This window comes from Bos taurus, chromosome 20 (genome assembly GCF_002263795.3).
Source record: "Bos taurus isolate L1 Dominette 01449 registration number 42190680 breed Hereford chromosome 20, ARS-UCD2.0, whole genome shotgun sequence".
Classification (NCBI taxonomy): domain Eukaryota; kingdom Metazoa; phylum Chordata; class Mammalia; order Artiodactyla; family Bovidae; genus Bos; species Bos taurus.
This window is the reverse complement of record NC_037347.1, coordinates 36072084-36097939: the sequence shown is the minus strand read 5'-3', so window position 1 is coordinate 36097939 and position 25856 is coordinate 36072084. Positions and strand designations below refer to the sequence as shown.

General features: G+C 43.4%; 1 protein-coding gene across 2 annotated transcripts in view; it reads left to right on the top strand.

Annotated features, from left to right (window-relative positions):
• Positions 1-25856, top strand: part of EGFLAM (EGF like, fibronectin type III and laminin G domains) — a 392874-nt gene that overhangs the window by 262673 nt on the left and 104345 nt on the right. For both annotated transcript variants that reach the window (XM_059878754.1, NM_001083478.1), the window contains 5 exon segments: positions 4442-4551; positions 5959-6042; positions 9627-9653; positions 17396-17513; positions 19069-19204. In XM_059878754.1, the coding sequence (XP_059734737.1) occupies positions 4513-4551; positions 5959-6042; positions 9627-9653; positions 17396-17513; positions 19069-19204 (404 nt within the window). In that variant the 5' untranslated portion in view covers positions 4442-4512.

Genomic DNA, 25856 nt, shown 5'->3' with positions numbered 1-25856 from the left:
CTTAAAACACCTAGAGAGTTTTCTGTCCTGAACCATGGCAGATACACAAAGGATACAAGGACTGCTTCCCACTCATTGATCGACTGTAGCCCAACTTGATCGATTGTAATTTTTCTCCATTAAAGACAGCAGTGCTATTCCTAGGATCTAAGTGAAGAAGAACTAAAGAGCCTCTTGATGAAAGTGAAAGAAAAGAGTGAAAGAGTTGACTTAAAACTCCACATTCAGAAAACTAAGATCATGGCATCTGGTCTCATCACTTCATGGCAGATAGATGGGAAATCTATGGAAACAGTGAGAGACTTTATTTTTGGGGGCTCCAAAGTCACTGCAGATAGTGACTGGAGCCATGAAATTAAAAGATGCTTGTTCCTTGGAAGAAAAGTTATGACCAACCTACACAGCATACTAAAAAGCAGAGACATTACTTTGCCAATAAAGGTCCGTCTAGTCAAAGCAATGGTTTTTCCAGTGGTCATGTATGGATGTGAGAGTTGGACTGTAAAGAAAGCTGAGCACCAAAGAATTGATGCTTTTGAACTGTGGTGTTGGAGAAGACTCTTGAGAGTCCCTTGAACTGCAAGGAGATCAAACCAGTCAATCCTAAAAGAAAGCAGTCCTGAATATTCATTGGAAGGACTGATGCTGAAGCTGAAATTCCAGTACTTTGGCCACCTGATGCGAAGAACTGACTCCTTGGAAAAGACCCTGATGCTGGGAAAGATTGAAGACGGGAGGAGACGGGGACGACAGAGGATGAGATGGTTGGGTGACGTCATAGACTTGATGAACAGGAGTTTGAGCAAGCTCCAGAAGTTGGTGATGGACAAGGAAGCCTGGTGTGCTGCAGTCCATGGGGTCACAAAGAGTCTGACACGACTGAGTGACTGAACTGAACTGAGGATGAGATTGTGCTTATTGGTTATTCTGTGGTCTATGAGGGTTCTGTAAATCATTTCTGCCATCTTTTCCTCCCATTCTTGGCTTCTTTTGAGATTTCATTGGCATAGACCTCAGCAATAAAACTGGCCAGTGATAGATAATAGTACAGCCTGGCCCTAAATATAAAACTACATAGGAAAAAATATAGGTAAATGATTCAGATATTTAACATATTAAGAGCTCTTTTCAATCACTGAATAATAAGAAAACTAACCTGATTGATGGAGAAGGCACTGGCACCCCCACTCCAGTACCCTTGCCTGGAAAATCCCATGGATGGAGGAGCCTGGTAGGCTATAGTCCATGGGGTCGCTAAGAGTCGGACACGACTGAGCGACTTCCCTTTCACTTTTCACTTTCATGCCTTGGAGAAGGAAATGGCAACCCACTCCAGTGTTCTTGCCTGGAGAATCCCAGGGACGGGGGAGCCTGGTGGGCTGCAGTCTATGGGGTCACACAGAGTTGGACACGACTGAAGTGACTTAGCAGCAGCAGCAGCAACCTGATTGAAAACTGTATGAAACACATTAAGGGAGGAGGAAAAATAGCCAAAGAGGGTATTAAAATATTCTTCTTTTTTTCTTATCAATGTAACAAAGATTTTAAAGTAACAATCAGATCTGGTGAAGATGTGTGTCTTATACTGGGCATTCTCATACACCTCCATAAGTTTCTAAAATTCCTTAATTTTCTAGATGTAAGTTTGGCTACATTAGAATCTGCCTGCAATACAGGTAGACCCAGGTTTGATCCCTGGGTTGGGAAGATTCCCTGGAGCAGGGAATAGCTACTTACTCCAGTCTTCTTGCCTGGGGAATTCCATGGACAGAGGAGCCCGGTGAGCTGTAGTCCACAGGGTCACAAAGACGCAAACATGACTGAGCAACTAACATAAACGTCTTTAAAATATGCATTCTGTTGGATCAGCAGTTTTTAGCTGGAGTCATTTTTGCCCACCACGGGACATTTGGCAATGTCTGGAGATATTTTTGGTTTTCACAACTATGATGGGTGGGTGCTACTAGCATCTAGTGGATAGAGACCAGGGATGCATCTCAACATTCTAAAAGGAGAGTCTGCACAAAGAATACACCGCCTGAAATGTCAGTAGAGTGGAGGTTGAAAAATGATGTCTTAGACACTAAAGTTCTACTCGATTTACCCAAATGAAAACATTGAATGTACTTCAAGATTCATTTATTTAATCCTTTTTGGAGAGCAAGTCAGTAGCTATTAAGATGCATTTACTCATAATTTTTAATAGCTATCCATCTTGGAAATGCTTGGACACGTGCATGAAAAGGCATGCACACACACAGTGGTGTTCTTCTTTGCATTATTTTCAGCAGTGAAATTTGGGAAATGACCAAATGTCAATCAGTGGAGTAAAGTTAATATATGTGCATGCTCTGAGTACCAGAGGATTTGGCTATCTCACCACCCCTACTCTTTTCCTAAGGTCCTGTCCTCCTTTAGAGAGACTCCTATGCAGTAGATAGGCTTGGTGGAAGAACGATTTCCAAGACTCCTTTCATCCTGTCCTTTTCCAGTTGGGAAACCAGAAAAAAACCGATATTTCTTTTCTGATCCTTTGGCCAATCAGATGGGACTTTAAATCTTTAACCAAGCCAGAGCCAGAGAAGGGTTGAAGGCCAAATCCCTGAGTAGCAGCAGTGGTGGCAGTGGGAGGTGTCCATGGCAGTTCTTGCTGATTGCTGGCCCTGGACCTCTGTAACCTGGTCCCCCAGAAAGGCCTGCGCTTCTGTTATTGAAAACAATGGTGATGGAAGGCCCGGCAGTAACCCAATAAATAGACACATTAGATATCTGTGTGTGGAGAGTAAATCCCATGGACGGAGGAGCCTGGTAGGCTGCAGTCCATGGGGTCGCTAAGAGTCAGACGACTGAGCGACTCCACTTTCACTTTTCGCTTTCATGCATTGGAGAAGGAGATGGCAACCCACTCCAGTGTTCTTGCCTGGAGAATCCCAGGGACAGGGGAGCCTGGTGGGCTGCTGTCTATGGGGTCGCACAGAGTCGGACACAACTGAAGCGACTTAGCAGCAGCAGCAGCAGCAACAGAGACTATCCCAACTGATATGTTAGAGAATTATAGATAGTCACTAAAAAGGAAGATCATCAGGACATATTAGTAAGTGTAAAATCAAACTGAAGAATATTCATTCACTCAAGGAGTGTTTGTCGAGCCCTTCCATTAATTAGTCTCTGTGCTCTGAACAGGACATACCTAGTTTCTGCCCTCATGGAGCATTATTTAAAAATAGCAAAATATCAGAAAGAAATTAAGCACAGCAATAGTAAAATGAGATAAATTGTAAATTATGGCACATGTATTAAGTGGAAGAGCTAATGTCCACTTGATACAGAAATAAAAAAATTTTTTTAGTAAATGTATACTATCAGTTTTTATAGTATATGTGTATTATATATACTAATTGAAATAACAGGAATATATTGAGTATATGTGCATATTATATACAATGAGCACAATAAAACATTAACATTATATATACATTATATAAGTAAAATATGTAAATATGTCTGTATGTATATATATCTATATATCTTAAAAAAATTCCATGTAATCAAGAGAAGGTATAAATACTGTATTACAGTGATGGCAGGATTCAATTCTGAATGATGGAAGTTTTTTGTTTGTGTTTTCTAAATTTTGAAATCTGCATATGTTGTTCTTATAAACGTAAATTTTATTATTTATAACCATAAAATTATTTAAGATAAGAATACAGTAAAATGTTTGAAATTTCCTAAACCCATTTTATGACTACACTAAGCCACATTTATTAAATATTCAACATTAAGAATATATGAGCTATATAAACAAATGTATCTATATAACATATCAGTAAAACATATATGTTACTGAGTTTAAAAAAAACACCATTACTATCTTGCTTTAAAATATTCCACACTCCTTGGCCTACATGTGCTGTGCTTAGTCATTCAGTTGTGTCCGACTCTTCGCGACCCCATGGACTGTAGCCCACCAGGCTCCTCTGTCCATGGGGATTCTCCAGGCAAGGATACTGGAGTGGGTAACCTATTCCTCCTCCAGGGGATCCCAACCCAGGGGATCCCAACCCAGGAATCCAGCCAGGAGCTACCTGCACTGCAGGCGGATTCTCTACTGGCTGAGCTATCAGGGAAACCCTCCTTGGCCTATGCTATCCTGAATTTTCCTTTGCTGGTCCTTGAGATATTAGCAATTATGAAGGGACTGTGGGCAGTAGCTGAGTTGATTTCCCTCCCATTGCCCCATGGGGAGGGGCCCGCAGAGGTCTGGTGCAGTCAGCTGACACAGGAGTGGCCTACTAGACAGCTTTCTGCATTTCTGGCCTCTGGAATCATCTTTCAGTATGCTCTCCATCTGTAAGCACACACTCTTACATCTTGTGTTAAGTGTACTCATGGTGGGATGCATGAAACTTCTAACACCATCTCTTTTGTTTTGGAGCAGGCAAGGTTGGACCACCTCTTGATATCATACTGGATGCTCTGAACTGTTCAGCTTTCAGCATACAATGGAAGATGCCTAGGCACCCTCCGAGCCCCATCATGGGGTACACTGTGAGTACCTGGGCACAGGGATTTCTCTAGTGGGTGTGTTGGGGGAACTGCACCTCCTTCCCATCATTGCTCCTTCCCGATCTGGCCTCCTGATATCAGCCCTCTCATGTTAGGGGAGCCTCACTCTCCCTCCATGAAACCAGAGGAGATGTTTCCCTTTAAAAGGCCTTTGTAAGTGTCCTGAAAGTCAGTTGGATCTATTGGGTCCTGACTCTGTTCAGTTCAGTTCAGTCAGTTCAGTTGCTCAGTCATATTTGACTCTTTGCAACCCCATGGACTGCAGCACGCCAGGCCTTCCTGTCTATCAACAACTCCCAGAGTTTACCCAAACTCAAGTCCGTTGAGTTGGTGATGCCATCCAACCATCTCATCCTCTGTCGTCCCCTTTTCCTCCTGCCTTCAATCTTTCCCAGCATCAGGGTCTTTTCTAATGAGTCGGTTCTTCGCATCAGGTGGCAAAAGTATTGGAGTTTCAGCTTCAGCATCAGTCCTTCCAAGGAATAAGGGATAGAGGAGCCATCATAGTCAACATGAGAGTCTGAAATGCAGTACTTGGATGCAATCTCAAAAACGACAGAATGACTCTGTTCAGGGATGGGAAAATATAAACTCAATGGAAGACATGCTTCTTGCTCTCCAATTGCCCACAGTCAAATTTGGAGACCAGAGCAGAAACATGGGAAATGATGGGAAGTCACTGTCGTCAGTAAGGACAGAATAATGTAAAACCTGAATGAAAGTGATGGGGTGGACAGGTAAAGTGGAGAAGGGGACAGAGAATGCATTTCTACCTCTGAGAGGTGAAAGATTGGTCTTTTAAAAAATATTTTCTTTGAAAAGTGTTTTTAAAAATGAGTGAACGTTTTGAAGTTAGGAGGTTTCAGATAAATTCTTGGAATTCTGAAATCTCTGTGAATATATCCTCACCCCAGGCCCACAAGCCTGCTGGAGCTGAGCTGTCCACTGGGCTGTAAACTCCCCACGAGAACCCAGACCCACCATTCCCTCCTGTCTCCCGTTCACTAAGGGAGAGAAGACATTTACCAAGCCCTTATCCTGTTGTCATTTTAAAGCAGAGAAATGTATTTCTGGATACAGGTAGACGCAAAAGTGGGAAAATGAAAGACTTCCTGAGAGAATGGTGGTTTCAGAAAAAAACACTGGGAGGTGGGTTGGCCCTCTCTACCCCACTTTACAATGTATCTCTTCCCAGCTTCTACAGGCTTAGGAGTTTGCGACCCCAGCCGGGTATGTCTGATGTTTGCTGACAAAGGGCTAGTGTGTGAGAGGTGAGGCAGCTCATGTCAAGACCCACTGTGGTTGTGAGTGCAGTTCCAGCCTTGGTTCCTCGGTCTGGTGGAGAAGTGTCGGCTCCGCTCTTACGTCGGATGTCTGCCTCTTTTCCAGGTCTTTTACTCTGAGGTCGGCATAGACAAGTCCCTGCAGGAGCGGTCCTATGGTGTGCCGCCCGGCCTGGATACCCCGACCTCTGTGAGTAGCTCCATCCTGGCAGCCCCCCAAAAGCACACCGTGTGAGTGACATTTCACTGATGTTCAGAAGGATTTCTAATTTGGTGTGTGTGTGTGCCTCTGTATGTATAATAATAACAACTGTTTGTATAATCCTTTGGAATTTAGAATGTCTTTCTTGGCCATAACCCCATCACATACATCTCTATCCTCAGAAAGGCAGCCATGTGAGGAATGTTTCCATGGACTCAGTCCACCCCATTTATCCTGCGAGAAAACAGCTACCTTACAGCTGTTTTTTCCCCTTGCTTCTTTTCTCTATAAAATTCAATTCTGTTTTTTTTTTTTTTAATCTCAATAAAGCTTTATAAATAAATATGACACATTTGTATCTTCTCAACTGCCTGGAGACATAATGCAGAAGAAAATGATGTAATTGGAAATGTATATTCAAATGGTGCGAGTTGTTTGTTTTTCTTCTCCAACCGGCATCCTGTCCTTCCACTAACCAACTGCTGGCTCTTCATCTATTTTCCTTCTGTTTCCTGTCAAGGTCTCTCGGGGTGAATTTCTCTGCCTTAGGCATGTTCTGTTTTCTTTTCTTTCACTTGCTGTCTCCTTCTCCATTCTCCTACAATTAATCTACAGACTAGAGCCCTTTTAATTGCTCTGCAAGGAGTTAGCATCAGTGCCCAGAATACTGCAGCTTTAACAGCACTGGTGATGGAGGTGGTGTCTGTAACTCCTGTCTAGTAAATGCCTGCCGGGCGCTGCACCTAGAAACCTACTTGTCATCCGTGATGAGTAACCATCACTTACTGAGAATCTGTCACCGGCCAGCCACGCTCCCTCATGCTTTACATTTCTTTTGCCATTTAATCCTTACAACTATCCTATGACCTGACAAGGATGCTGAGACTCAGAGAGGTGAAGTGACATTCTTCAGATCATACATTAGCAAGTAACAGTTGACTGTAAACCCAGGGCAGACTGCATTCTGAGCCCTGCCCTGGCTATTTTTACCAGAGCACTCATGACTCAAAAAGAAGAGATGCATGTCTTCAGCTTGCTTGTATTTTGCATGCTGCTTTTATTCTCAGACTTTTGCTTAAGTACCCCTCAGTTGCCTCAGAAGCCCTCAGCCCCAGCTTCTGTGGTTTATTCTGTCCTAAGAGGGGCAGTTGGGTTGTTGTTGCTGTTCAGTTGCTCAGTCATGTCCGACTCTGCAACCCCATGGACGGCAGCACGCCAGGCTTCCCTGTCCTTTACTGTCTCCCAGAGTTTGTGCAAAGTCATGTCCATTGAGTCGATGATGCTATCTAACCATCTCATCTTCTGCCCCCACCTTCTCCTTTGGCCTTCAGTCTTTGCCAGCATCAGGGTCTTTTTCAGTGAGTTGGCTCTTTCTATCAGGTGGCCAAAGTATTGGAATTTCAGCTTCAGCATCAGTCCTTCCAATGAATATTCAGAGTTGGTTTCCTTTAGGATTGACAGATTTGGTCTCCTTGCAGTCCAAGAGACTCTCAGGAGTCTTCTCCAACACCACAATTCGAAAGCATAAATTTTTTGGCACTCGGCCTTCTTTATTAGTTCTCACATTCGTACATGACTACTGGACAAAACCATAGCTTTGACTGTACAAAACTCTCTGAAAAGTGATGTCTCTGTTTTTTCAATAAACTTTCTAGGTTTGTCATAGCTTTCCTTCCAGGGAGCAAGCATCTTTTAATTTTGTGGCTGCAGTCACCATCCAGTGATTTTTGGAGCCCAAGAAAATAAAATCCGCTACTGTTTCCATTTTTTCTCCATCTATTTGCCATGAAGTGGTGGCACCAGATGTCACGATCTTAATTTTTTTCATATTGAATTTCAAGCCAGCTCTCCTCTTTCACTTTCATCAAGAGACTCTTTAGTTCCTCTTTGCTTTCTGTCATTAGAGTGGTATCATCTGCGTATCTGAGATTGTTAATACTTCTCCTGGGAATCTTGATTCCAGCTTGTGATTCATCTAGCCTGGCATTTTACGTGATTTACTCTGCATATAAGTTAAATAAACAGGATGACAATATACAGCCTTGACATACTCCTTTCCCAGTTTTGAACCAGTCAAGTGTTCCATGTCTATTGCTTCTTGACCTGCATACAGGTTTCTCAGGAGGCAGGTAAGGTTGGACTGTTACTCCCATCTCTTTAAGAACTTTTCAAAATTTGTTGTGATCCACACATTCAAAGGCTTTATTCTTTCCATTAACTATACCTAGGTGTTAGAATATGCTACCAAATTGTAGTATTTGATTACCTTGCTGATTTCAACAAATGTTCACAGTTGCCACTCTGCCCAGGACAGTATCACATATGGTTGCTGTTCTTGGGCAGCTTTTGGGGAAATCACATTTACACTGGGTCTCCCAGGCAGTGCTAGTGGTAAAGAAACCCACCTGCCAATGCAGGAGACATAAGAGACATGGATTCGATCCCTGTGTAGGGAAGATCCCCTGGAGAATGAAATGCCAATACTGCTCCAGTATTCTTGCCTGGAGAATCCCATGGACAGAGGAGCCTGCCGGGCCACAGTCCATTGGGTGACAAAGAGTGGGAAAACTGAAGTAACTTAGTACATGTTCACACACCTTTACACTAGATAAAACAATTAGAGCAATGTGAGACCAGATTTCATTCACATGCCACTTACCAGACAGACTGAGGTTTTGAAGATAGAGAGATTAGTATAGGAACAAGTGTTCAAGAGGTAAAATCTGGGGCTGAGATTTGAAGCAGGGGCAGTTTCTGGAAAAGGCAAAGAAGACAGGGGACTTCAAATCATTTGAACCAAGGGACTGAACACTCAAGTGTGCATACTCGTTCTTGTGCTTGTGTGTTTGGGTGGAGGAGGGGGGATTGCAGAATACACAGAGTGGAGAGAGGAAATGATGATTAGCGATAAAGGCAATGAGTCAGGAAGCAGGAGGGAAGAGGTCTGGTATAGCAGAGTGGGCTGACATGCATTCAGATTCCTGTATGATAACAAACCTCCTGGGTGCCCTTACTGGGTCTCAGCTTCCTCATCAACAGAACAGGGATTTGAATAGGGTCTGTATCATGGGTAGTGTGTCTGTGGTTCCCAGCCTGTGTACTATGGTACTCCAGGGCTCTGCAGCAAACTCACAGGGGCCTTGTGGAATATTTGAATGTTGCACGGGAAATAGCAACATCTGTGTAAACTTCCACTACCAAATCTTTGGGGTATAACTATTGAATAAACGGAACTGTTAGGGAGTTTTTTCTGGATTGGTGGTGCTGCTAATCCAGTATTATTTTATCCTGAGAACAGAAAAAGTTTGGGACCCTCTGTACTTGCATCATCCTACAGCGTAAGGATGTTGTGGACATTAAACAAGGTCATGGTCATAGAACCCTCAGCACCACACCTGGTGCAGAATAAGAACTGAGTGAGGGTTCGAGAGAATTCACATTGCCAAGGTGTGCATTTGCTGCCCTTGACTGTACATGGCAGAAGGGCAGCTACTCTACGGGTTCATTTTAGTTCCTGCAAGCTTTACTTTCCTCTCCTTTTCATGTTGTTGTTTTTTTTTTCTCCTCTCCAGGGACGATTGGATCATCAGATGATTTTTGTAAGTATGCTTCAAAAAGTTAAACCCTTGCCCCAACCCAGGAGTCAGGGGGTCTCTTTTCATCAAAATGTCGATTTTTCCTGCATCTTCCTCATCGATTAAGGCCCACAGAGAGTGCTTGGTTCTAGTGGAAGCAGCAAAGGCTGGGTATACGGGTGAATTTTTAATCATTTAGAAAGAAATGGCTTATATTTCACCTGGAAGAGTAAAGTTAAAAGCAATATTTTTAAAGTTTGAAGTAATTTAAGTTCTGCTCCCAAAGTGAAAAAGATTGAAAAGGAGAGAAAATATTTCAGTCAGCAAGCCCTCCTGCAGGAAGTGCTCCCTGACCTCCCCTTCTTCTTTCCTCACTTAACAATTCTAGATCTTGTTAATGAGACCTGACTGGGTACCCAAACCTGGCTGATTGACTTTCTGGACTGATTACCAAACAGAGGATTGGGTTGACAAATGGTTAGTCTGATTCAAATGAAGAATTGACCAAAATAACCTGGTGGTTGCTGCTGCTGCTGCTAAGTCGCTTCCGACTCTGTGCGACCCCATAGATGACAGCCCACCAGGCTCCCCTGTCCTTGAGATTCTCCAGGCAAGAACACTGGAGTGGGTTGCCATTTCCTTCTCCAATGCATGAAAGTGAAAAGTGAAATTGAAGTCGCTCAGTTGTGTCCGACTCTTATCGACCCCCTGGACTGTAGCCCACCAGGCTCCTCCGTCCCTGGGATTCTCCAGGCAAGAGTTCTGGAGTGGGTTGCCATTGCCTTCTCCATAACCTGGGAGAGTAGATGGAATTCCGATATTTTCTTTGGTACTCTGCCTATGTAAAAGCCTCTGATTTGGTTAGCATTTGGTATCCACACTTTTTAATCCCATGGACAGAATAACCTGGTGGTCTACAGTCCTGAGGGTTGCAAAGAGGTGGACACGACTGAAGCAACTTAGCACCCATGCACACACATCAGTTAAAAATTATTTGAATATATACCAGAGTACCAATATATGTATGTATTTGTAAATTATATATCTGCTACTCTACTAATATATTGTGTACATTCTAAAATCCTACCAAATTTTAAATGAGGAGATAAAATAGAAATAGAAAGTTCTTACATTTTCTTTGGGTATGTCAGTAAATTTTTGTCTTGCTAACTAAGGGGGAATAAACAATCACCCTGCCGTGGATTTCACTGGTCTGGCTGACCCAGAATAGTGATGCTATTTGGGTCTTACCCAAGGTTGAGGGATAAAGCAGACAGGAATCATGGGACTTGCATCTAGTCCCAGCTCAGTCACTAGAACGGGGGTAACCGTGGGAAAGTCTCTGAGCCTCTGTAAACATCTCTTGACTGTAAAACAAAGGGGCTGGTTAGTAATGGTTTCCACCTGGGGGTTTCTTTGTTCCCTGTGGCATATGGAAACATCTGGGCATTCTAGTGATCAAGCCTCAGGGATACTGACTGTCCTGCAATAAGGGTAGATCCATACAAGGGAGGTTTGTTCAGCCCCAAAGCCAATGCTGCCCTTCTTGCAAAACCCTGAATGATACTCTTTCTGTGACCACTCAGGAAATGGAAATCCTTCCAACTCTTCCCCCCCACTCTGGCCTGCCCTGCCTTCCTTGCGACCTTTGAAAGAAGGCTGTTTGGGAGATAACCCTTTTCTATTTCCCTATAGGAAATGCCCTCCTGTAGGGACCACCTGACCAGACTAGTGAACAAGACAATATCCAACTTCATTTCTGGGAACAAATGACTTGGTTTTCCAGTAGTAGGAAAAAAATACAGCATGAATGGGGTTAAAGGTGAGATCTGATTCAGGGTCAGAGATTTAAGTTCAGAACCATTTAATATAGTTTCATCATTGCAGAGGGAACAGGGATTCAGTTAAGAAGAGTCCTGTCTTTTCAGGGGCTCCTCTTACATAGCTATCCAGGTTGTTTTTGTACATTGGGTCTAGTATGAAGTAGAATGAAAGTTTAGCGGTCCCCAAACCCAAGGGTTGGAGAAGGAAATGGCAACCCACTCCAGTATTCTTGCCTGGAGAATCCCATGGACGGAGGAGCCTGGGGGGCTACAGTCCACGGGGTCGCAAAGAGTCGGACATGACTGAGCGACTTCACTCACTCAAACCCAAGGGTAAAGGGTGGCACAAGGGTAAAGAATCCTCCTGCCAATGCAGGAGACGCAAGTTCAATCCCTGGGTCAGGAAGATCCTCTAGAGGAGGGCATGGCAACCCACTCCAGTATTCTTGCCTGGAAAATTCCATGGACAGACAAGCCTGGCGGGCTATGATTCATAGGGTCGCAGAGTAGACATGACTGAGCGCACAGGAGCATGAGACAAACACAAAATCCAGTTATTCTGCAGCAGTGCACCCATCTTTGCTCTCTCTCTAAGGAAAGGACGGGAGGGCCAGAGGAGGCTGGAATTCATTCAGGCTTCTACTCCAAGAAAGCAATTTCTTTTTCTTTGTTTTTCACCATTGTGTGCAGAAAGAGGTCCAAGAGAGAGAAGTATTTTGACTCATTTTCAAACTTCCATAAGACAACAAAACACTTTGTTTTTCTACTTTGAAAAGGGTATATTTAGCATCTTATCTAGTTTGATGCAAGGCTGAAGTAGTTGCCATGAGACATTTAAGGACAGCAGTAGAAAGATTTGTGGAATTTTATGCAGCATTTTACTAAAGAATTCAAGGGTTATCACAAGTCATACTCTTCTGAGGGATTCCATTTGGAAGGAGAGATGGAAGAGGAAGAAGAGATGGTTAAAGCACTGTCTCCAGCTTCTCTTTTAATAACCCCAGCTACTCAGTCCCCTTGACCTCACTCCCTTATGCTCACCTACCAGCCTGTCAGCTCAGGAAAAGACCAGAAAAGACTGGAAATAGTTTCTGGGAGGGTAACACTTCGCCTTTCAGAATATACCTGGGCTAAAGGTCATACTAGTAATTCCATGTCTAACAAAAAATTTAGTTGTTTTTTCATCCACGTTAAGAACTTCTATTACTGTAATTTCCCTTGATTTTTAATGATCACTTTTACATTTCTGATAGCATAAATTTCTTTGTTTACAGATAAAATAATCTGATCTTCAGTGTTTATATTATAAATTTTTGTTCATTAAATATTATTTAATATTTTTCACTCATATATTATCCAATTAGAACTTTGTCCTTGGAGTCAAACAAAGCAGGGTTCAAATCCCCACTATGCCATTTAATAAATATACAACCTAGAGCAAATCATTCACTTTTTCAGAATTCAGTTTTCTCCTCTGGAAATGAAAATAAGAGTGATAACTACCTCACAGGGCTGACGGAAGAATTAAATCAGGCTCTGTATGTTTCTGGAGCAGAGAAAACACTCAATAAATGGTAATTAATGGTAGCTGTGTTTGGTATTGACGCATAGCTAATATCTGCAGTAGTCTATAAAACTGCATCACCACCCCCATACTTCATACAGTGTAATAACTTCACGGGAGGAAAGAATCCTAAAGCAAAAGCCTGTGAGAGCGTTGGATTGGTTTGAAAGTGTATTTCTGCTTCTCTGGGGAAAAACTGGGAGTGGCGGTTGGGAGAGGAGGGAGACAGCAGTCTTGTTACACCTGCTGCCTCCAGCCTCTTCACCACCCAACTTGATGTGCACCAGGAGACAGATGGTAGGACTGGGATGCACAGATGCAGAGAATTAGAGCAAGGGCGAGGGTGGGGCCATGGGGCTGGGAAAACAGCACCATATGTTCAGCAAAGACCCTTCATGCAGTTACATGGAGGATGGAGTCGTTGGGGAGAGAAGGGACGGAAGATGGGAGACACACACCCACCCCTGGAGGCTGTAGAAATGGCCCAAGTAAGGATTCAAGGGAAATGAAAGGAGGAAGCAGGTCCAAAAGGCAGGTGGATGTGGCTGGGGACAGATTGATAAAAGGAAGTCAGCCTTGTCTCTGTATTACTAACTCCAGGTCTAGGGCAGAGATATAGAAGCTGATAATCCAGTTGGAGGGGTTATGAGGAGAAGCTGGTTCTTGATGAGGTAATCTGTTTATGTCAGACATCTTGGTTTCATATCTTTCATTCATTCACTAGTTCATTTATTCATTCATCATAAAAGCATTGCTTGAAAATTTGCTCCATGTCTGGTAATGCTATTCTAAGCTTTGGCACGCCAGAGGAATACGAACTTGTCTTGTGCCCTCAAGTGGGTGGGGAGAAGGTGACCAATAAGCAATTACAGTCTAAGGTGAGTGTTGCTACATTGAGGTACACCAAGGGCACCAGGGAAGCACAGAGGAGGGACACCCACCCAGACTGGGGTCGGGGGGCCAGAGAAATGAGGTAATGTCTCAGTTGAACTGAGTCATGAAGATGAGCCAGGCAGACATGGAGAGAAGGGCATTTCTCATAGAGGGGGCCGCAGGTTCAAAGGCCCCGAGGCAAGGAATTGAATGGCATAAATTTGAGCCCTGCCAAGTTCTTCAGTGTGACTGGAATGCAGAATGTAAGGAAGGAAGGTGGCACGAGATGATGCTGGAAGAATAACCAGGGGGATGCAAAGATGGTATCGTATTTGGGGTTTAAGAAAATTGCTCTAGCAGTGTGGAGTCCAGATTGGATGTGCAGAAAGTATTGGAAGCTGGGAGAGTCAGAGGCATTGCCGTCATTATGGGGACTTGGACTTAAATGGCTGTGAAGATGAAACTACATGGACAGATTCATGTGATGTGAAAGAGTATTGGTACTCGATGGAAAGATGGTTAGAGAGCATGGGTGAACAAGTGTTGAGAATTCCTGGTTTGGGTAATGAGGGAGAGAACACAACAGTGAAGCAGTTTTTGTTTTGATTTTGGTGGCTGGAGGAGGAGTGGTTAGGTGAGCTTTGGTTATGTTGAACTTGAGTTGCGTGGTTGTTGAGTAGAGAAGCTCAAGAGGCAGTCATAAGCTCATGACTGGGGATGAAGAGGCAGCTTAGAGCTGGGGATGGAGGGAGGTGTCGTTCGAAGGTGCCAGAAGCTAAGGGAGTAGTAGATGAGCTCACCTAAACAAGGCTACAGAGTGAGAGGAGATGGTGAGGGGTGAACTTCTGGGAAAGACCAGCACCGAAGGGGCCAGCAGAGAATGGGGAGTGGGCGAGGGATACTTGAAAAGAGAAACCAAAGAAGTAGAAAGAGACAGGAGGAACAGACACAGTTTCCAAGGGAACTGAGAGATTTAAGAGGCAAGGGTGGGTCACAGTATTGAAAGCTGCAAAAAGTCGAGTAAAGATGGAGACATCCCCGCTTGGTGGACCGCAGAGTTGTTGTGGCGACTTTGGTAGAAACATCTCAGCCGTTTGTAGTGAGGAGAGGCCAGATGGGAGCAGGGTGAGGAGGGAACAGGAGGTGAGGAAGTGGAGACAACTTCTTCAGGAGGGTTGTATCTCTGGAGGGGTGACAGGGGCGCATGTGTGGTGGCGAAGAACTGATTGCTTTGAAGATGAGAGTGACTTGAGCACAGTAATGAAGGATCTGGTAGGTAAGGGAGAGGTTGGAGATACAGGAGGAAGAGAGGAGGGGAGACAGGTGGAACTCACAGGTGAGGCAAGCCCAGGACCAGTGGGTCACAAACCTGGCTGCCCATATTAGCATCGCCTGGAGAGCTTTAAACAGACTCAGGCCTGCCCCCCTGAAGTTCTGATTTAAGTGATCTGGAATAGAATCTAGCATTGGTATTTTATTTTTAGATCTTTGAATGATTTTAAAATGCTTTCAGGGTCAAGGGCTACTATAGTAAGTATTCAATAATTATTTGTTGAATCTTTTTAAAAAGTTTTGTTGATCAGTTGATTAGTTCTCCTTATCAACAATCAATATTTAGTCATTTGCAGGGGATGTTGTGAAGAGACATAAGACAGGATGCCTGCTCTCAAGTGGCTTGTAATCCCATGGGAGAAATAGTAAACATTTTAATATATGAAAGTGCTAATTAGTTGCGTGACACTTAGTGGGTAAGATTGAGTCTGTGTGGTCGGTGTCAAGGGGATATTTGGGCCTCAGAGAAGTGGTGGACCTAGGTAAGTGGAGAAGAGGAGGCGTTCCAGTGTCCAAGACAGTAATCATTACAATCCTGTTTCTTGAGGATGGCCTTGGAACCAGTGACTTTACATACATTGCCCCAAATGCTGTAACTGTGCAAGATAGTTATCCATCATCCCCATTTACAGAGGAAGAAACTGATGCTCTGGGTATTTAATGTGAAGGCCACAGCTAACAATAAGTGTCAGAGTCAGGATTCAAGCCCAGGACTGATAGATTCCATGCCTGTATCATTTTCACTACAATGTGCTGAGACCAATGTGCCCTAGGCTCCCACTTACATAGCACTGAAGACTCCAGTTGGGGCGTCCCTGGTGGCTCAGATGGTAAAGAATCCACCTGTAATGCAGGAGACTTGGGTTTGATCCCTGGGTCAGGAAGATCCTTTGGAAAAAGGATTGGCTACCCACTCCAGTATTCTTGCCTGGAGAGCTCCATAGACAGAGGAGCCTGGAGAGCTACAGTCCAGAGCATCGCACAGTCAGACACGACTGAGCGACTGAGCACACAAGCACACACAGGCCTCAAGATGGAGTGAGTCCACTTCAACTGGGGCTTCTTGGTCAAGGCTTCTGTGCAGGTGAAGTTCACACACACATATTCCTCATCAGTCCTCGTGGTTTGCAACGTGAAAGTGTTAGTCGCTCAGTTATGTCCAACTCTGCGACCCCATGGACTGAAGCCTGCAAGGATCCTCTGTCCATGAGATTCTCCAGGCAAGAATCCTGGAGTGGGTAGCCATGCCCTTCTCCAGAGGATCTTCCCAACCCAGGGATCAAACCCAGGTCTCCAGCACTGCAGGCAGGTTCTTTTCCATCTGAGCCACCAGGGAAGATCCCACCATGACCCACCAGCAGCATCACTTGGGAACTTCCTCGGAATGCAGATTCTTAGACTGCTTCCCAGACTTACTGAATCAGAAACCCTGGGGGCCAGGCTTAGCAATTTGTTTTAAGAAACCCTCATGGTGATTCTGATGCAATTTGGGAACCAAAGTTTGAGTCCCTCCTTTATGGATGCAAATCAAGACCTCAGTTTGCTGTTGTGGCTAGTACCTGAGCATCAGTGATATGCAAATGCAAAGAAAGGGCTGGGGGATTCCAACCCTGGAAAAGATCCTTACCTGAATTCCAGCAGCCTAGTACTCTTATTGAAGAACTCAGATGTTAAGAGCAACAGCTGATAAGGTGAATGAGTCCTAGTTCTAGGACAGTGTATACATTCCAATAAAACATAATTCACTAGTCTTTGGAAATACGTCATGATGCTTTTCTCTTTGCAAATTAAAATACTTGGCCAATCCTAGAGAAAGCAAACGACTTCCCAGGTAGCTCTAGTGGTAAAGAACCTGCCTCCGAATGCAGGAGACACAAGAGACGTGAATTTGATCCCTGGGTCAGGAAGATCTCCTGGAGGAGGGCACAACTCCCACTGCAGTATTCTTGCCTGGAGAATCCCATGGACGGAGGAGCCTGGCGGGCTACAGTCTCTAGGGTTGCACCGAGTCAGACATGACTGAAATGACTTGGTACACACGCACACAGAGAAAGCAAAACAATCTCCCAAGCAAATTTCTCAAGGGCCTCAAGATGCAGCCCTCATGGAAATTGTCTGGTTGGCCTCAAAGGAACTTCTGATCATTGATACATTTCATGTTTGGTCATCTACAGGAGGAAGTGATTGGAGATTTGAAACCAGGCACTGAATACCGCGTGAGCATGGCAGCTTACAGCCAGACTGGCAAAGGGCGGCTTAGCTCTCCTCAGCATGTTACTACTTTGCCCCAAGGTAAAATGGGTCTGATTCATTAATAATAAGAACTGTTATTTAGGGCTATTCATTCATTCCTCCATTCAGATATACCAATGAGGACCGACTCTGTGCCAGGCTACACTAGGCTCTGGGAATTTAGTGGTGAACAAAACAGGCACAGCCCCTGCCCTCTTAAAACTTAGCAGGATGGGTCAAGATATTATCTATTTAGTGTGTGGCCATAGATAATGACAAGTGTTTTCCAACATGATATAAGATCTTCTTTTGTAAGATCCGATATAGAGGTGCAGTAAGAATTCCCTAAGGACGTAACTGCTAAGTAGACATCTGATAAGTAAGTGGGAATTAAGAAGGTGAGGAAGAGGGGTGGGAAAAGAGATTTTACAGGCCAGGGAAATCTAACAAGTGCTCACTGAGGTGGTGGTGCGGTGGGTACGGGGGGACGCAGGTGGTCTGAAAGCGTCGTTGCTCTCAGGAGCTCCCTGGGGAGGGAGAGGTGCATGGTTAGCGTGTAACTCAGTGTTATCTGAGTCCACTCACGGCTCTGGAGCACTCAGAGGGAGCACTTCCTCACCCCAAGTCTTAGGAAGGTTTCAGAAAGAACCATATCTTTGGCCTGGCTTTTGAAATCTGCATAGGATTTTGCTAGGAAGAGGAGGCAGGAAAAATATTTCTGGCCAAAGCAACAGTGTAAAGTTGGCAGATGTGAAAGTCTGGATGTGAAAATAGTAACAGCAGTGACCTTGGGGTGATAGAATCATCCTACATCTTCACACATGAGACTTTCCAGATGTCCTACCATTGGCATGTATTCTGATGATGGGGGTGGGGGGAAGGGAGGAGGTCCACACACAGAAGAGTGGAAAGTAAGTGCCGTTACATTAAGCATTTCATTTTCCTCATAAGTAAATATCAAGGGGCTTCCCTGATAGCTCAGTTGGTAAAGAATCCGCCTGCAGTGCAGGAGACCCCAGTTCAATTCCTGGGTTGAGAAGATCTGCTGGAGTAGGGATAGGCTACCCACTCCAGTATTCTTGGGCTTCCCTTGTGGCCCAGCTGGTAAAGAAACTGCCTGCAATTCAGGAGACCTGGCTTCGATCCCTGGGTTGGGAAGATCCCCTGGAGAAGGGAAAGGCTACGTCCCTCCAGTATTCTGGCCTGGAGAATTCCATGGACTGTATAGTTCATGGGGTCGCAAAGAGTTGGACATGACTGAGTGGCTTTCACTTTCAAGTAAATATCAATTCCAACACGCGCACAGAGGTCTTAAAGGGTACACAATACTGTGTGTCCTGGGGTCAATAGTCTGCACATAATTTAATTTAGTCAGATTTCCAGCCAGGGGAGCTTGGGGAGGAAGGGAAGATCAGCTCTTATTGATAAACCTTATACAAATCCAGTGGAGAATCCAGTTATGATTTTTGGGTGTATGCTTATTTTGGTTTGGACTTTGAGAGGCTGTTCTGAACAGAGATGTTTAGGTTGTAGAAAGCACGTTTTTTTTGGATACATGAAACCTCTCCAACGGCAAAGACTACAGCCAACTCCAGTTGTTTGCTGTCCTGCCTAGATTCCTGCCTGCCTCCAACAGCACCCCAGCAGCCACACGTCATTGTGGTTTCTGATTCCGAGGTGGCCCTGTCTTGGAAACCTGGAGAGAGTGAAGGAAGCTCTCCTATTCAGTACTATTCTGTGGAATTCACCAGGTAAGTCTGTGTGTCATGTTCAGAAGCCAAATGTATTGACCTCAGGTATTCCAAACACTGTAGAAGTCTCCATTGCATGTGTATTGAAGAGATGACAAAGGCTTGGAGGCTTGACTTGAGCCAACACCAGTCTCTAGCCTTCTTTGATGGTGGGTCATCTGGTAAACCTATCTATACTCACCTCTTCCCCATTTCCCTGCCTCAGTCAGACTGTCCTAGGCTCTGAAAACTCCCGAGGTACCACTGCCAACAAGCTTTTCAAGCTCACCACTGCATTTCAAGCTCAAAACATAACTCTCTGGCTCTGAAATATTTTGATTGAAGTGTATGTTTGACGGTGACTTTCTCGAGGGAGAGGAAAAAAAAAACCTTTAAAAGCAACTGCAGAGCATTGTTTCCTTTACATCCATATTGCTGTGGGGCAAGTTTCTTGGTTTGGTTTCAGCTTTTTTCTCTCATCTACTTCTCCAGCTCTCATATTCAGCTCATCAGAGGGCAGAAGAGTGATTAGAAGTTCTTCTAAGAACTTACAGGTGTAAAAACATGGATTCTCAATGCTGCTGTGTAATTTTAAGCAAAAACAAAAACCCGAACACCCCAACCAACCAATGAGCAAAAGTAATTCCCCATCTAGGACTCTTCCTTTGAGCTCTAGTTGCAGCTGAATTTTGAATGGAGCACCTAGCTAAGGAAAACAAAGTTTGTGGAGTTGGTGTTCTCTACATTAAAAGTGACAGGGTTTGTCTGAGGCCAGTTGCTTCACGGATTCATAAAGAGACTTATTTAGCACCTCATTCCTGAGGCTCTCTGAAGCTGGGACAAAGGATTCTGCCAAGATTTTATTAGCTCTGCTTCCGTTTCTTGACTTCCTAGCCTGTTTTTTGGTAGTAGAAAACAGATATTTGTTTCTTCAGAGAAGTCCTGCACTGAGTCTCTTTAAGGCTTGAGTACAGAGCTTATTTCAGGAGGGACTTATTGAACTGTAAGTGGCAGGAGCTTGAAAGATGAGACCATAATGTACTGGTCCCTGTGATGGTCAAGTCCTGTGACAAATCTAAATTCGAGGAAGATGAACTCCGTGTCACATCAGCAGTCTGTCTCCCTCCGTCTCTGTGCAGTGTTTCCCCCTTTATTGGCTTTATTTTCAGGCTCTTCCAATAGTGTGGCAAGATGGCCACCAGGCACTGAAAGCTTGCTGTCTACTAGCCTGGCTCCCCACGGAGAAGAGTGGGTCTTTCTCAGTGGACACATTAGAGCCTTAGTATTTATTCTAGTTGGCCAAGCTCCGGTCCCAATCATAGTGGCCAAGGAGAAAAGTATCCTAATTAGCCAGGCACTTAAATTCCGAGTTCTGGAACTAAGGACTGGTGGGTCGCTCAGATCTGAAGTATACCAATTGAGGGTTCCTTAAGGTTGCATTCTTAAAGGAAAATTGTGCAATTAATGGAAAAGGGAGGAACAGATGCTGGGAAAATCTAAAAATAAATAAAAGATGTTCTCAGCAAAGCTCCAGACCAATGCCCTTCATTGAAGATAATCTACAGTCCTGCTGTTGAACAGATTTGGTAGGCAAAGCCCAGAATGTGCCTGGAGTAGAAAGATTCTAAGCCTGGTTCAAATAGTAAAACTGTGACAACAGAAGTTCTTACAACTTAGCTTTCTCATCTGTAAAACTTAGAGTGAAACTTATAATTTCTAATTTACTTGCCCAACACAAGCAAAGCAAAATGTAATACTTTCAAATTTTGAAAAATGTGCAATGTTTTTCATAATAGCCCAGCAGATCATCTCTGTAACTTCCAGCAAAAATGATGGCTATCATTTACTGTTAATTTTGTGGTAAAACCTGTGTTTTTAAAAAAATTAAGTCTGACATATTGGTAAAAGGTGAAAATTACAGTTTCTTGACCTGTATGTGGGCTTCCCAGGTGGTTTAGTGGTAAAGAATGTTTGATCCCTTGGTCGGGAAGATCCCCTGGAGAAGAAAATGGCAACCTACTCCAGTATGCTTGCCTGGGAAATCCCATGGACAGAGGAGCCTTGTGGGCTACTGCCCATGGGGTTGCGAAAGAGTTGAACATGACTTAGGGACTAAACCACAACAACCTGTGTCAACAAATGAAAAGTAGAATCTGAAGGCTGGATTTAGAACCAGAACGGGAAGGGAGTGCTTGTTGCCTCTTCTGCCACCAGCAGGGGGCACTGTGTAAGTCATTTCGCCTCCTTTAGCCACACAGTTTGAAGTCTCCAAAAGGAGAATGTTTTAAGAGGACTTTGGTAAAAATAGACTTATTTGGAAGAGGGAATGAGAAAGTCAGGAGAGGGATGGAGGACATACGACTTGTGTTACAGAAGTCACTTCTAAAGGCAATGGGGTTTCTAAAGGGGTCTGACTCCATGGAGTTCTCTTTGGAGCACAGATTTACTCTTGAATTTGCTTATCAAAAAGACAGGAGCCATTTTCCCCTGGTAAAACAAACTTCCCACCCTTCCAGGCTCGGCTGGCCTGTGGATTAAGGAGGTAGGTCTAGGGATCGAAGGAGCAGTGACGTGAGCACAGTGTGTGCTTTTTTTCTATGCTGGCCTTGAGAGGCGAGTTAGGCTCACAGGAAACTCTGTATCGCAGCTGCTGCTGAATCAGAACAAGGACAAGTGACACAGGCCCCAAAAGCATTGACTACGCTGTCCTTATATGGGTGATAAGTAAATATGGGTGATAAGTAAATATGGATGATAGCTTCTTCCCACCTTATAGTGCATCATGAGGAGGACCAAGTAAATTCACACACGAGAAAGAACTTCGTAGATGTCAAAAAATCGAAACAAGTGTAAGGTGTATATGGGTGTTATGTACCTACATTTAACAATTGTAATTCTTCTCCAGCAAAAGATGCATCTTAACATTGAGAATGTTATTACCTCTAACATTTGAGGGACTCAGACCCCAAATTCTGTGTATAAATATTTTAAAGGTTTATACCATTTTAACAAACTGTTAAATTTTTTTTTTTATGTTTATCTTAACAAGTATGTCTTTACAATGTCCTGGAAAGCTAGGTTCAAACTGAAGTGTTCCAAGTGGAATATGATGGAATGGGGAAAGCTAGCTTCTGGTTCCAGCTCCTATACTAGGGATTCTGCTTCTGTTATCTCTTCCGAATACGTACTCTAAGTCAAGTTAGTTTATCTCAGAACCTCCATTTCCTCATCTGTAGTATTAAGCTAATGTGACCTTCATTGAAGAATTGTTGCTTATAGTCTTCAAAAAGTTTATTCATAGTAGACATTCTGTATCTGTTCCTTTTCCCCATGCCACTATTTCCCCTTCACAAAGAAAGATATTGGGACTCAATTGCTTAAGTTGCTTTGCCAAGGTAAAATGACTGGTTAGGGACAAAATGAAAATTAAACTTCAGGTCTCCTGATTTCCAGCCCAGTGCTTTTTCCACAAAGCCCCACATCCTCTTTGCATTTGTGATCCACCTTTGGAGAGGTAAGCATGGACTCAGCCCACCTGGAGCCCTGCTGGCTGAAGAAATGGGAAGCCTCATCTTAGGCTGCTACTTGCTGTTATTCCAGAAAGAAAGCTCTCACAGCTTGTTGTGCATTTAGAGTTTGGCTGCAAAATAAATCCCGACATTCATTTGTAAACATCTCAGACTCTATCCCATTTCAGTCGAGAGCCTGAGGATATGTGTTTAGACAGAGCTTTCCTGGACTCTCAATCAGAAACTGCAGTTAGTGTGAGAGAGACTTTGGGGGTCTTCAGTTTTCTTTTTTCCCAGAGAGGTCTGTTTAATGCTTAACATTGAGGTTTTTTTGCCCAGATACCTCCTGTGTACAGAAACACCTGTGACAGGTCTCTATGTGAGCCAAAATGTTTATTTTATACCCAAGAGGCAGGCTTTTGACAGCCCAAGGCTAAGAAATTGTAGAATCAGTGTATTGCCAGTGGTTATCCTCAGGTTTCACCTGAATGTGAAGTTCTTGTCTGAGTTCTATCACTGGAAGATGAGATTCCGGTCCTCTGTCTTGGTAGGCGCTTATCCATCAGTTGCGGTTCTTATTCAACAAGGATAATGATATCAAAGGCACTGTTACAAAATAGACTAAAAATTTTCCGAGGAAATATTTAATTGGCTAATAAAAGATTAACCTGAAAAACTATAGATGGGCCACTGACTGCTTTTCTGCTAGTTTTGTTCATATTTGGACACTTCATATATGTGTGATGCTCTGAAAGGGGGCTTCCCTGGTGGCTTGGACAGTAAAGAATCTGCCTGCAATGCAGGAGACTCGGGTTCAATCCCTGGGTCTGGAAGGTCCCCTGGAGAAAGGAATGGCAATCCAGTATTCTTGCCTGGAAAATTCCATTTGGACATTTCATGTATTTATCATGCTGTCTTAAGTTATGGGCTTTAGGACCAAGCAAAGTTTTGTTCCTCATCCAGCTTCTATATCCTGTAAATTGGAGGATACCTACGCATGAGCACCTTAAACAGACGCTCTCAGTATCAGAGATGAAGTTTGGTTTCTGACTTAGGCAGGATGACGCTTTCAGATGAGAGTAATTTTCATAATCTCTCCCAAGGTTGCCCTGGGGGCTATTCATTAGCTTCCTTATTTACAGTAGATTTTAAATTTTTAATCAGTGTAGAAAATATTTGAAGAAGCAAATTCTAAGTAAGCCTGCAGGCTGTAACATATCTTGCAATGATTTTAAAACTTTTTCCTCCTGCTTTTCTAGAACAGAAAAACCATGCATTTGAGGTAGGAAAGGTATTTTATTTCTAAAGTGATACTGAAAATTTCTTTGTGGGCAGCAATCTTAGTGTTTATTGAAATATGAACCAAGCATAAATATAGCTACCTATGTTTTGAAATATTTTGGCTATAAATATCTGAGAAACTTTCCTCCTTCTGCCTAAGAATTTCCCTAGGGTAAGTGCTTTTCTCATAAGCAAAAAGTATATACTATGGTGGCAATGAAAATCCAAAGGCCTGGAAAAATAGTCCTTTGAAGTTTCAATTGAGGTAACATGTTCCATATATGCTATCTATCAAGTTGGTTAAAGGTAAAAATAGTTTTTATTTAACTTACCTATACAGTAAGTGGAGAAGGAAATGGCAACCCACTCCAGTATTCTTGCCTGGAGAATCCCAGGGACAGAGGAGCCTAGTGGGCTGCCGTCTATGGGGTCGCACAGAGTCAGACACGATGAAGCGACTTAGCAGCAGCAGCAGCAGCAGCATGCAGCAAGTCCCCTACATATGAACCAGTTCTGTTCTGAGAGTGCATTCGTAAATCCAATTTTTTTCATGTCCAGCAAAGTAGGTACCGAACTAACACAATTGCCTATATATGACTGTACTATAAGAGGTTTATAACATTTTTCACAAAAATAATATATAAAAAAAAAATAGAGAAAACATTTTTAATCTTACAGTACAGTACCTTGAAGAGTGCAGCAGTACCTGCTACCTCACCACTGCTTTTGTGCTTGCTTCTAGACATCCTGAGCTTGAAATAAAGATTCTGTACTGCTGTATCCTGTACAGTACCGTACAGTAAAGTACACAAAAACACAGCCACTTGTAGCGGATATATGCATGTGACACCAGACATGTGAACTAACTTACATGATTAGCCATGTGAACACATGTTCACATTTTGAAAGTTCACAACTTGAAGGTTTGTATGCAGGGAGCTCACTATGTAGCTTTTTCTATAGGTGTAACCTGATTGATTAAAATTGCTTCAGAGCTTTGCACTGTCCACTGTTAGAAAGGACAGATGAAAACTTTTCAGTAATTTTCAATAAAAAGGCCACTAAGGCTAATTTTGAGTGCATGTGAAAGTTCAAAACATTTCTGTGTGTTTTAGGGACACAGGTCAAGAAATGATCTCTAAATCGCAACCCAAGACAGGAATACTAATAAATATGAAAGAGAAGTGCTGCCTCTCTTTTCTCTTTCACACCTTTCTGCCTAAATAATTCCCTGGTCCCTTGCAGATGCCTTCCCTAATAAGACTTGGAAAATTCATCTTCACGCAGAGCTGCTTTTAAACTAATTGTAATGTCTACATATTGGTTTTACTTGAGAATCTCAAGGTCATGCACACCTGGGTGGGTTTTGAAAATTATTTTACAAATTGATATTTTTGTCAAAAGTCATCATCTGTCTTTCCATCCCATCATCAACTTCCTTGGGCTAGAAGTAGCAAGTGAATTTAATTAGTTTCCTCTTAGGCATTGACCCTGCAAAGACTGTTCCTGAAATGCAGATCAAGTTTGGGATTCAGAGTGGAAGCTGAATGGATTATGGATTTTCCTTGAATAGTTTTAAGGGATGACATGGTGTGACTCATGGTCAAGGTCACCATCTTTGAAGGTTAAGGAAGTGTTCCATTCAGAACTGAGTCTTACAGTCCAGTATTTGGTATTATCTCTCGGGTTCAAGTTTGTCCACATGTGAAATCAGAAGACACAGTTCTGAGCTGGCCTCTGATCTTGGGGACAAGTGGCTTGATTCCAGTTTTAAGCTTTCTTACATGTGAAATAATGCTGAACAGTTTGACTTCTAAAATCTGATGACTCTGATTTTCTGTCCTTGTGATCCTGCCTCCTTGTCCAACGCTAGTCTCCACCAT